Source organism: Musa acuminata, chromosome BXJ3-6, assembly GCF_036884655.1.
Source record: "Musa acuminata AAA Group cultivar baxijiao chromosome BXJ3-6, Cavendish_Baxijiao_AAA, whole genome shotgun sequence".
In the NCBI taxonomy this organism is placed as follows: Eukaryota; Viridiplantae; Streptophyta; class Magnoliopsida; order Zingiberales; family Musaceae; genus Musa; species Musa acuminata.
In genome coordinates, this window is record NC_088354.1 from 35,222,247 (window position 1) to 35,234,478 (window position 12,232).

General features: G+C 43.7%; 3 protein-coding genes across 3 annotated transcripts; 2 read left to right on the top strand and 1 right to left on the bottom strand.

The window, feature by feature from the left end:
- The first annotated feature begins 771 nt into the window (after nucleotides 1-771).
- LOC103989285 (ferric reduction oxidase 8, mitochondrial) lies at nucleotides 772-3,665 on the top strand. The gene is made up of 8 exons (XM_009408087.3): nucleotides 772-1,068; nucleotides 1,151-1,244; nucleotides 1,321-1,506; nucleotides 1,580-1,817; nucleotides 1,899-2,226; nucleotides 2,310-2,568; nucleotides 2,647-3,323; nucleotides 3,414-3,665. Exons 1-8 carry the CDS (start codon nucleotides 903-905, stop codon nucleotides 3,593-3,595), a joined length of 2,130 nt encoding a protein of 709 aa, XP_009406362.2. The 5' UTR covers nucleotides 772-902; the 3' UTR covers nucleotides 3,596-3,665.
- Nucleotides 3,666-4,014: 349 nt separating this feature from the next.
- Nucleotides 4,015-8,333, top strand: LOC135641445 (C2 and GRAM domain-containing protein At1g03370-like). The gene is made up of 9 exons (XM_065156806.1): nucleotides 4,015-4,432; nucleotides 4,767-5,963; nucleotides 6,041-6,220; nucleotides 6,296-6,579; nucleotides 6,661-6,777; nucleotides 6,861-7,123; nucleotides 7,198-7,376; nucleotides 7,450-7,718; nucleotides 7,800-8,333. Exons 1-9 carry the CDS (start codon nucleotides 4,048-4,050, stop codon nucleotides 7,998-8,000), a joined length of 3,075 nt encoding a protein of 1,024 aa, XP_065012878.1. The 5' UTR covers nucleotides 4,015-4,047; the 3' UTR covers nucleotides 8,001-8,333.
- Nucleotides 8,334-10,458: 2,125 nt separating this feature from the next.
- On the bottom strand, nucleotides 10,459-11,377 carry LOC135640183 (uncharacterized). Its single transcript, XM_065154407.1, has one exon. The coding sequence runs from the start codon at nucleotides 11,149-11,151 to the stop codon at nucleotides 10,696-10,698; it is 456 nt and encodes a 151-aa protein (XP_065010479.1). The 5' UTR covers nucleotides 11,152-11,377; the 3' UTR covers nucleotides 10,459-10,695.
- Nucleotides 11,378-12,232: the final 855 nt, after the last annotated feature.

Consider the following 12,232-nt stretch of genomic DNA (forward strand, 5'->3'; position numbering starts at 1 on the left):
CGAAAAAAAAATAAACTTATCCATTCTCTAATGATGCATTATAATTTTCTAGTCCCATAAACAACTATAAGAAAAAAAAATAATTATATCAAATAATTTGATAAATTGATGAAGATAATATTTTTAACTTGATATAAATAATAATAATATATATTTTTAATTATATTCTTAATTGATAGACTTATGATGAATATTTAAAATCTTCAAGATTGAATTTGATTTCTTTTTTTTACATTTGTTTCTTTTCTATCCTCCTTGAGTATTATTATATATGTAATATATCCATACACTAATAAAATTTATTAAATAAATAATAAATTAAATTCGTTTTAAAATTATATATATATATATATATATATATATATATATATATATATATATATATCTCAGATATGATTAATTACTACTTTAATCCTCTCATGCAATGGTGTGCTCCTTCCATGCCGACGGAGCTGCACAGCGAGGATCGCCAAGTCACCACGCGGCCGGCCATGGCACCACTTCAGCGCGTGGCTACCCGTGCCGATCACACGCCTACCTTTCTGCAACTTTTTGGGTGTCCCATTGTCTATCCCCATTCCCCCTCTCATCCTTCTTGCTTTTGGAGGAGAAGGGTCAACGGGCATTTGATCGAACACATGGCCACACACTCTGATTCGAAAAAGGACCGCAGCTGAGATCGATAATGCTTATGGCGTATGCATTTGACAAGTGCAATGACAGCCACCACGCAGCAGATAATACCGTTCTGCTTTCTCGGTTGCACCATCGCGCGCCCACACCGCACTACCTTGCCACCAGAAGAATCAGATGGAAGACCGTGGTCTCCTCCCACTCGAATCCATCGCATAAGAGGAGGATCTCGCTGCCATCGTCCTCATCACAGACGGTCTCCAGGATCCATGGCGAGGAACACCACGCTTCTCCTTCTTCTCGTCCTGAAGCTGTTCATGGCCGTGCTGCTTGCAGCATGGGCCTGCATCTGGATCATCCGCCCCACACAGTCGTGGAAGAGATCATGGCACGTCGCCGAAGACCGGGCCAACGCCACCTTCCTCGGCGACTACGGTACCATGGGATCACTTCTTGTGTTGCCTTCTTACCTTCTGCTGAGTGCCCACTAACCTTCGTTCTCCAACCCTGCGTTCAGGTCTCACTGTGGTGGTCTACTGTCTCCCGGTCTTAGCTGTGGCTACACTGGGCTACATCTCTTTGCACATCGCTGCCAAAAAGGACGACCTCAGGTACTCTGCTCCGGTGATCTCCGCATTCCTTGTAGCAGCAGCAGCAGCATGATGGGACTCTGAATTCTCTCTGCAGGAAGAGAAGGCCCTTGATGCCCGCCTTCACGAATCCACTCATCGTCAGCAGCCCAGTCGGCGTACTATCAGCTGCAGAACTCCTTGGTGTAGCCCTCTTCATCGTCTTCCTGGCGTGGACATACTACTCTAACGTCTCCAGCGACTTCAAGAAGATGACGCCCTACAAGTCTCTAAAACTGAATAGGTGAGCCACAAGATCTATCGCTACAACAGCGGTTTGCTTCCCGTACGTCATCACCACCTTCTCTGGCTCTCAGGTGGCAGCTAAAGATGATGCACATGGGTGTTCGGATCGGTTCTCTGAGCGAAGCCTGCCTACTGCTCCTGTTCTTGCCGATTCTGAGAGGGATGGCGGTGTTCCGGATTCTTGGAGTACAGTACGAAGCTTCGGTCAGGTATCACATCTGGATAGGTAATACGATGATACTGCTCTCGGTCTTACATGGCATCAGTATCATGTTCATATGGGCTACCAAGAACAGACTGTCGAAGGAGGCAAGTATATATAGCATACATATATGTTGTTCATCCTTAAAATTCGATCTGTAGTTCTTGCTAATGATTCATGCACTACAGATCATACAATGGCAAGCAACAGGGCGTGTTAACATTGCCGGTGCAATTGCTTTGGCCACCGGAGTCATCATCTGGATAACATCACTTCCCCAAGTAAGAAGGAAGCAGTTCCAGCTCTTCTTCTCGGTCCACCATCTCTACATGGTCTTCATCCTCTTCTTCTTGATCCATGCTGGGGACAGGCATTTCTATCTGGTATTCGCTGGTGTTCTTCTCTTTGCCCTTGACAAGATACTGCGCATCATACAGTCAAGAAAGCAGACATTCCTTGTTTCTGCAAGCATATTGCCTTGCAGAGCTGTGAAGCTCACTCTCCCAAAACATCCCTGTAAGCTCTTAATGCTCTGCAACTGGTTCTTGTTCTTTCTGTGGTCGGAAGAATTAATGGTTTGGTTTGATGTTCTACCACAGGCATGGATTACACCCCAACAAGCATCGTCTTCATCAAAGTACCAGGCATATCCGAGTTCCAGTGGCACCCTTTCAGCATAACTTCCAGCTCCAACATGGATGATTCTGAGCTCTCTGTCTTGATCAAGTGCCAAGGCCAGTGGACCACTGACCTCTACAACATGTTGAACTCGATGACCGATGCCGGTTCCGATCATCCGAAGAGCATCCCGGTAGCAATTGAAGGGCCGTATGGGCCGGCGACGGTCGAACACCTGAGGTAACAGAGCTTTTAGCCGAGAGAATCTTCCAATGTTCGTGTTGAATTTGATGATGTGAAGAACGTCTACCGAAGCAGGTACAGGAGCTTAGTGTTGATAGCTGGTGGATCTGGGATATCACCATTGATGAGCATTCTGGAAGACATAGCTTCGAGAAATGGTGCCATGGAGGGGAGTCCAACGAAGGTACATCTAATATATGCCGTGAAGAAGGTCCAGGACCTCAGCATGCTGGCCTTGATCTCTCCATTATTGCTGACCCATTCTGCTGAGCTTGGCAATCTGCACCTGAAGCTTTTCGTGACAGAGGAAGATGGGCCACCGTTTACAGCAGAGAAGATGCTGCAGGATCTGTCTCGGGTGAAGACGATCACCATGAACAAAGCTTCCCCTGAAGGGTCTGCTGTGCCGACACCTGAAGGGCTGCCGTGGAAGGCGGCCATTACAGCCCTCTCTCTTCTTCTTTTCCTTGCTTCTCTTATCATCTTAACCCATCTTTTCGTGCACCAAGAAAAGAAGTCCTCCAAAAAGAAGAACCCATCATGGATCGGCGACCTACTTCTCCTCTGCTCGTTGGCCATTGCTGCAAGTTGTTGTACAGTGGCCACTGTTCTGTCAAGATGGAGGAAGTCAGTGGATGATAGCCAAGAATTATCTCACAAGCACCATGAACTTGCAGAGATGCTACCTGACAAGGTCCATGGTGCACTGCAGACGCACGAAATATACTTTGGCTGCAGGCCCAATCTTGGAGGTACCACTTTCTCTCTCACTGTGACCTTAAATGCTGTAATTGAGCATCTGTTACAGTTCCAAGACGGTGAAGCTTCTCTGTTTCCTACAGACATGCTCGCTGAGATTGCCACCGGCACGGGAGACTCTGAGGTGGGTGTCTTCGTGTGTGGACCAACTTCCATGCAGGAAGCAGTGGCATCATTCTGCACAAGGCACAACAAGAGGTTGAAGAGGGAGGAGAGGAAGCTGAAGCGTTCCTTCAATGTTCACTTCCTCAACTTTTCTCTGTGAAGTTGATGCAATGTTGGAAGGTGTTATATCAAAAATGGCATCATATATATCATCATGAGTCTTTAAATTATTTGATGATAACATAAATAAATAGACACTTCTGAGCTAATTATATATTTTTATATTTAGAAAAACAAAATATTTTGATCTATATAAGGTTAAAAAAATTATTTTATAAAATTAAAATTTTAAAAAATAAATTATATATATATATATATATATATCGTTGGTCAACTGCCTCAGGAATGGCAGCTAATAACGTGTCCACCCCCGCTGCGTCCGACCGCCTACTGCGGTGTAAGCTTCGGTCGCCATCCACGTTTCACCAACTTGCATGGCTTCTCCGCCGCCTCATCTCCTCCTACCACCAGCTTACCGCGCTGCATTCCGTCTCTCTCCTCTCGACTTCCGACGTACGATATCCCAACGATCGATCGCATCCCGAGCGCGCCATGAGGCTCTTCGTCCACGTCGCCGAGGCCAGGGGCTTGGCATGGCCGCCGTCCAGGGCCGCCTCCCCGTCCGGCGTTTACGCGAAGATCAAGGCGGGGAAGCACAAGTCAAGGACGAGGGCCGTCACGGGCACGCCCGACCCCGTTTGGAACGAGGAGTTCGCGTTCTGGATGGGGGAGGAGGAGGAGGAGGAAGAGGGGACCGTAGGGCTTAAGCTCAGTGTCTTCCGCGAAGGCGGAGGCGACGGTGGTGGAGGACGAGCGGCAAAGCTGCTCGGTCGCGTGCGCGTTTACGTCGAGGAGGAGGCGGAGGCGAAACCCCCCACCTGGTTCTCGCTGCAGCCGCGGCGGCACCGTGGCGGCAAATCCAAGACCAAGGACTGTGGTATCGTCTCACTCTCACAGTAAAACTGTACGAGTTGATGTTGTTGCTCTGTTGTGCTTGTGATGAATGTTCTTCCAATCAAATTGCTGAATCCTACTCATATATCTCCAATCTCTGTGAACTAAATTTCACTTCCAGCAATGATATTTCTTCGACGATCCAACTTTCTTTCCTCTCCTTTGTTCCTTTAGACACTGCGAGTGTGATAAATTGATTGAGATTTTTCTTCTTCTTCTTCTTCTTCTCATAAAAAGGAGTATCCATGTTACTCGAGATTGCTAGCTTCTATGTCATATGCTTCTTTAGTGATGACCTGACAATGATAAGCTTTCAGGGGAAATCCTCCTCACCGTCTCCCTGCATGGAAGAAACTGTAACCATAATGGTATTAGTAGTTCTCCTCATTCTAGCTTCTGCGATGGAGCGGGTGATCCACAGCCTAAATTGCCGCCTGTCGTACTTACGAACATTCCTTCAAGCACAGAATCCGACAACATGATGAACATCGAACATGGGCAGAGAGAAGCCCATTCTGCAGCAACAGAGGGTGACAAGAGCAGAAAAAGCTTTCTTGCTGGTTCACAAAACTACGACTCCTTGGAACTTTCTGATACGCTTCCGGGCATCGAGAGTGCCGAAGATGCGAAATCTCTTGATGGTACCTTCGAAGATGCTATGGAAATTATGCAGACAAGGGATCAAATCGACATTCCGGAAAACCTCCAAGGGGGCATTCTTCTTGAGCAGACATATATGATTGAACCCAAGCATCTCAATTCTCTCTTGTACAAACCCAATTCTCAGTTCAGGAGAGATCTGGCACAGCAGCAGGGAAGTCTTGATTACGAAGAAAAGCCATGGAAATGGAGATGCCAAGACAATCCATGTCTATCAAGGTTTGTTTCCTACACCAAAGCCGCAACCAAGTTGGTGAAAGCCGTCAAGGCCACCGAGGAGCAGGTATATCTCAAGGCAGATGGGAAGAAGTTTGCAGTCTTGAATCGGGTTTGCACTCCGAATGTGCCTTATGGTAATTGTTTTCAGGTTCTTTTACTGTATAAGATCACACCTGGTCCAGATTTATCTTCAGGTGAAACAAGCTCCTGTCTTTCCATATCATGGGACATTAATTTCCATCAAAGCACTGTCATGAAAAGCATAATCGAGGCAACTGCTCGGCAGGGACTCAAGGAGAGCTATGAGAGCTTCGCTGAGTTGCTATCGCACCACATCAAACCACTCAGCTCGAAGGAACATTTGTTAGCTCCATTGCAACTGGATCACCGATCCAACTGGAAATTGTTCATGCAGTACTTCTGTAATCCGACAGTGTGCTCTACAATTTTGATGGTGTTGTATGTGTTCTGCCACATTCTTCTATCAGAGCCGCAAAAGATCCAGGGACTGGAGTTTGATGGTTTTGATTTGCCCGACACATTTGGGGAGCTAATTGTTGCTGGCATCTTGTTTCTTCAAGTACAGCATGTTGTAACTATGATTTCACATTTTGTACAGGCGAGATTGCAGAGAGGTACTTGTTTTCTCCTGTTTCATTTCATTATTGGATCTGGAGATTGATCGGAGAATGTTTTTGGCATCTGTTTGCAGGGAGTGATCATGGGATCGAAGCTCATGGTGATGGATGGCTGCTTACTGTGGCCTTGGTTGAAGGTAGTAGGTTACCATCAGCGGCTCCTGGGTTTCCAGATCCTTATGTCGTGTTTAGCTGCAATGGTAGAAGCAGAACAAGCTCTGTTCAGCTTCAAACAACAAACCCTCAGTGGAATGGTGAGCTTCTAAATCTTATAGCATCTACACCACCATTTGATCTGCGTTATCTGAACTCATCCAAGATCTGTGCAGACATACTGGAGTTTGATGCGATGCGAGAACCGCCGTCGGTGTTAGACGTCCAAGTGTTTAGTTTCGAGGGTCCTTTCGATCGAGAACTCTGCCTTGGGCATGCGGAAATCAATTTTCTGAGACATACTCGTGAAGAACTGGCTGACATGTGGATTTCGCTCGAAGGAAGACTTGCTCGGTCGTCTCGGAGCAAGCTGCATCTAAGAATACTTGTAGGAAGCACCGGAGGAGCTGAAACCATTAGAGAATATCTACGGAAGATGGAAAAGGAAGTCGGGAAGAAGGTAAACCAACGTATGGAAATTTAATCTGCAGGATTGCGACGCCACAGTGTTGATGATCTCTCGCACGATTCTGTTGGGCAGATGAACTTTCCGTCGCCTAACAAGAACTCGACGTTCCAAAAGATCTTTGCGTTGCCGCCGGAGGAATTCCTGATCCATGAATTCTCGTGCTGCTTGAAGAGGAAGTTACCATTGCAGGTGTCGCTTCTTATCGCTGCAGAAATCGACGAGCCTTTCGATCGATATCTATCTGTCTGCCAACACTTATTTTTGTGCTGCAGGGCAAAGTCTATCTATCTGCAAGAGTTTTCGGATTCTATGCCAATTTCTTTGGTTACAAGACCAAGTTCTTCTTTCTTTGGGAAGACATCGAAGACATTCATGTTCTTTCACCATCTCTGACGACGGTTGGCAGCCCGGCGCTGGTCGTCACCCTGAGGAGCGGTCGAGGACTTGATGCCAGGCGTGGAGCTAAAACCTTAGACGAAGAAGGAAGGCTAAAGTTCCAGTTTCAATCATTTGCATCTTACGGCAAAGCAAGCAGGTACTGTTGGAGTGTTCATTTGCTGTATGATCATTTCTTTTGGTAATCGGTATACTGATTCTTGCTCTCACTAGAACAATTATGGCTCTGTGGGGATCAAAATCTAGGGCTGGTGAGCAGCATGCAAAGGTGGAAGAAGACCAAGTAGACCAAGTCTTGTGCTGTGATAAGAGAGGGAATTCTGACTCCATCTTGAGCAGTGAAGACTTTGAGCTTTCCAAGGCATACTCTTTAGAGCTTCCTCTGGATGTCAGTGGGATATCTCTAATGTCTTATTCCTTCCCTTTTTTGTCTGCTGTTGCTCATCTTGCCTTTGTTGCAGGTAGATGTTCTCATGGAAGTTTTTGATGGGGGTTGTGTGGAGAAGAAGATAATGGGTAAAGTTGGCTGTCTCAATTACAGAGTGACTCAATGGGAAGCTACAAAACTGGATTGTTACCAAAGGAGTGTTGATTACAAGTTCAACAGCCATATGTGTGTGTTTGGTGGAGAGGTTTGTAGCACCCAACGCAAGAATCGAACGATCGATGGCGACGGGTGGATGGTCGACGAAGCTATGACGATTCACAATGTCCCATTGGAAGACCACTTCCGCGTACGCAGCAATTCTTGTTCCGCTCGTTTACTGATGTTATGTATATGATGTGACTATGCTTAATGTCTGTTTCTGAAGCAGGTCCATTTGAGTTACAGGTTCGAGAGCCGACCGGCTGTCTTCTCGGCGAGCAAATGTGATGTGTGGATCGGTGTTGAATGGATAAGAAGTACCAAGTTGCAGAAGAGAATCACAAGGAATGTGTGCGAGAAACTTGCGGAGAGATGGAAGGAAATCTTGGAACTGGTGGAGAAGGAAGCATCGGCCTCCTTAGAGGGATAGCAGGATATCAGTCAGGTTTAAGAGGACTGTGAGGATGAGCATGACCGGTGCCGGTGGTGATGACAGCTTAGAGATTGTGGCTGTGCTAACAAAATATACTGACTTGAGAGCACAAGGATTTGTCTAAATCCTAAAGCAACTGCTACTAAGCACAGCAAAAATAATTCTCAGGTGTTATTCTCTCGCATCATGAAAATGTAAACCATTACCTTGTCTGGTGTTGCCTGAAAGAACATGGAATGTAATGATGTTTGAATTCATCATTGATCTTGAGCTATTCATTGCAATCATTTATTCATTCGGTAGCTGTGTTAATAAGATTCTAGGAGCCACTCAAACCAACTGAAATGTGCAAGCATTCACATGAACTTAATCTGTCCAAATCACAAAAGAAGGGAAGTGAAAACCACCATCAGCACAAAAGATTGCCAATGCACAGCAGAAACAAGCATTTCAAATAACAAGTGGCTAGTCATAAAAGATCAAGAAAATGGATCAAAATTACCAGCAGAAATGTGAACAGAAGAAGAGCAGCATCAGAACACAGCATGGTTAGGTCCAGTACATGATACAAAGTGAATGACAATGAATTTTAAGTAGTAAAACCCTGAAACCCAATGAGGCTCATAGCTCATAGTTCGAAGGTTCGACCGACAATGAACCACGGCGTCAAGAGAGAGATGTTTCAGCTAAAAACCCAAGGTCATGTAAGAGATACTGAAATGGCCAAAATCTCAGCCGTTTTCAGGCATAATGCTATCAAGAGACATCAGTAATCAAGCATTCAATGGAAGGAAAGGATACAAGTAGGTTGGAAGTAGCTGACCCAATGCAGTTGGTACATATGGCTGCTGCTTCTTAGCTTTGTCGCATTGGTTTTTTTTTTATTCAAGACAAACCAAGCAAGGGTGTGTATCATGGTAGCAGTTTCAGATCCATCCATCTCTTTACAAGAAAAACTTAACCGATCCTATACTTTGGTAGCCGTTTACTATGGCTTCATAATATAGACACTATCAGCTAGTGGTTGTTGATCTCTGTCGTGAATTCATAGTAATTTCTAATTCCTCAGTGATACAAGCCATCATCTATAAATTCAAATCATTCAAGCCATCAAGTACTACGACAGAGAAACTAATAGATTGGCAAGGGATTAAAAATTTCCCAATTTCTGAAAGCAAAATATATAGAATGATAAATTGGTGAGTATATTAAATTAACTTCATTATTTGTATAAAGCCATTGTGCTTCTACCATAGATCCAATTTCAAAGTCAAACCGCACGAAAAGTTGTCTAAGATGACAATATAAATGACTGAAATTGTTATAGAAGTTGTTCTTTGACTCTTATTTCAACATACCTTTATTCATCATCTATATAAGCCACAGAATGTCTTATGATTGTCTAATACAAAAAAGTTTTTGGTGCCCAAATTGCATCTTCAGCACCAAAAATATACCAATAACTTTGAATAATGTAAATCTTGGACGCCAAAGATATATATGAACAATGAATTGGCACCATAGCAGGCATAATATTTGGTGCCAAAATTTTCTCATAATGAATTGACATGATGATCAAAATACATATTATACAGCCATCTTTCAGCAAAGACAAACGGGAACAAGTTTTAAAAGCAATAAGGAAATAGGTTCACATAATAATACAGCTTCAAGACGACATGTATCTCGATTGCATCTGAAATACAAGAGGATTCAGATTAAATTGTTTGAGGTTAGATTCGCAAAAGAAAGCACTGAGTGCTCAATTCTACACTATAGTTTAAGCATTCATCACTGAAGGGCAAAATAATTTAGAAGATATAAAAATGACAAGAAAGGCCAAAAAAACAGCAAAGTGTAAAAGGTCACACATCAGTCAAACGAAGATCTAAGTCAGGTTATTCACATATTAATTCCAAACTGCCACAAAATGCTGCTCGCTAGCTGGCACGGAGGCAATTGATAAAAAACCTTTGGAGACACAAAACTTGTTCGAAATCAAAATGTGCAATGATCACATGGCGGCGTTTGTCACTGCAAGGCAAAACAAGAAAAGCATGCACTTCCATGAGTGCATGCAAGAGCCATGTCCCAAGATTAACATATCTAGATATGGAATTACTTGGGCATGTATCTATGTATCACAAGAGTGACCAAATGCAAACACCTAGCGGACAGACTATTTTTGCTACAGTTGGTCAAAGAAAGCATAACTGTGCATACTGATCCTTAAGCGAGTGACTCGAAAGTAAATATTTCTTAAATTGATACACACGCCAAGCAAAGGATCACGAACCTAAGGAACAGGGAACAGATTAACTGCTCAGTGAATTCACAAGCTGAGCCATGCAATACTCACATAAATTGTAATGCTAAATACAAAGACGGTACAGAGCATGGTAGAACAATCAAAATCACTCTTTGGGCACACAAAGATGGAAACAGATAACAGTCGGAGCTCACAAATCCCAATTTTGATTGTGATCAGAAAAAAAGAAGGAACATTTACAAGGGTGTCATGACGTAGCATATATAACATGAGGAACTCCAGATATCGATCCAGGTACCGGCAATCAACAAGAAGAGCAAGCGTATATTACACATAGAAAGGAGACAATAGAACCACATGAGCAATCCATGGAAGGGAGGTTACCTCGGGATGATGATACAAATAGTATTAGGAATAGCAGTATTAGTCGTACTTCTCCCTCCAAGAGTAGACGAGGAAAAGGACCCAGGAGAGGCTGAGGACGAGGTCGCCGACGAGCTGGCGAGGCCAGTCGCGGGCGAGGTCCTCGAGGCGGCGCTCGAAGAAGACGCGCCACAAGGCCATGGCGGCATGGAGGAGGATGCAGCCCTTGGCGAAGAAGGCCTGGAAGTCGCGGTCCTTGACGAAGGCCACCATGAAGAGGAGGAGGCCGATGGCGAAGAGAAGCAGGCCGGCGAAGGAGTCAGAGGTCTGGATCAGCAGCTGGTCGTGGGGCGTCGACCCCTGCAACCTCCGCGCCGTCTCCCGCCCGTGCCCCACCACCGCGATCTCGTTCAGGTAGAACATCATCAGCGCCCCGCACGTGGCCGCCACCGCCGCGTGCAGCAGGCAGATCGACGCAAAGATCCCCGACGAAGACGAAGACGACGCCGACGCCATTCTTTCTTTCCTTCCTCCTTTACCTACTCGGAAGCGAACCAGATCGATTCCCCTTCGTGTAATTACTGATGGAACCCAAGCAACACGAAGGGAAGGGGGAGGGGACGAGGGTGGAGATCTGAGGGAGACATTGGGATCGCGAGCAGACAAGAGAGAGGAGGAGATGTTGTTGAGGATTGGGGGGAAATTGGCATGAGGGGGTTTGGACACACTTTTTTTGGGGCTGCAGTTTTGAGACTGGATCGGGGTTTTTTATTAATCTAAATTTCTTTTTTTAGATTGTTTATCGTTGTGTTTTTTGATTGATACAAATATTAAAAAAAATAGATATTTAAATTTTATATTTATATATTAATTGATAATAATGAAGAGTAATAATTAGATGGATTTAGAAGGTTATGGGTGCATTGGATAAGACGTTGTCGTCATCTTTAGAGTGAGGGGTAAAAAGAGTGACGAGGCCAAAGACAAGGAACAGTGTGTAAGAATAGTATGGTGAGAGGCTCACAAGCGGTCCTCCCTCCGTCGGCTTCATCCATCCAATTTCTTTCCCCTTTTTACGTTTTTAACCTTTTCCGATTATATATATATATATATATATATATATATATATATAAATATATATATATATGTGTATGTATGTATGTATGTATATTTAATTTTCTGGGTTTGGCTCTTTTTTACTAACCCAAGTTATGGTAATTTTTTTTTTGTATTGTTGAAAACATAGTAACTAAGTTTAGGAATCATAAATATTTTTCATACATATTTGTTTAATATTTTCTAGTTTATTTTCCTTTGGTATATTGTTTTTAAAAATATGTTAAAATAGAAATCAAATTGTTTGATTTTTTTAATGGAGAACATTTAAGAAAATGTTCATTTTGAAAATGGCTCTCCAGTCAAAAAATAAATATTCAAATAATTTGACTTTTATATGAGTTATAATATTTTTTGGTAAAAACATGTAAATATATTACAAAAATAATATAATAGAGGAAAATAAATTTAAAAATATTAAGAAAAAACCTGTGATTTCTATACCATTGGGGAATCAACTTTAAAAGAAAAACTCATTTAT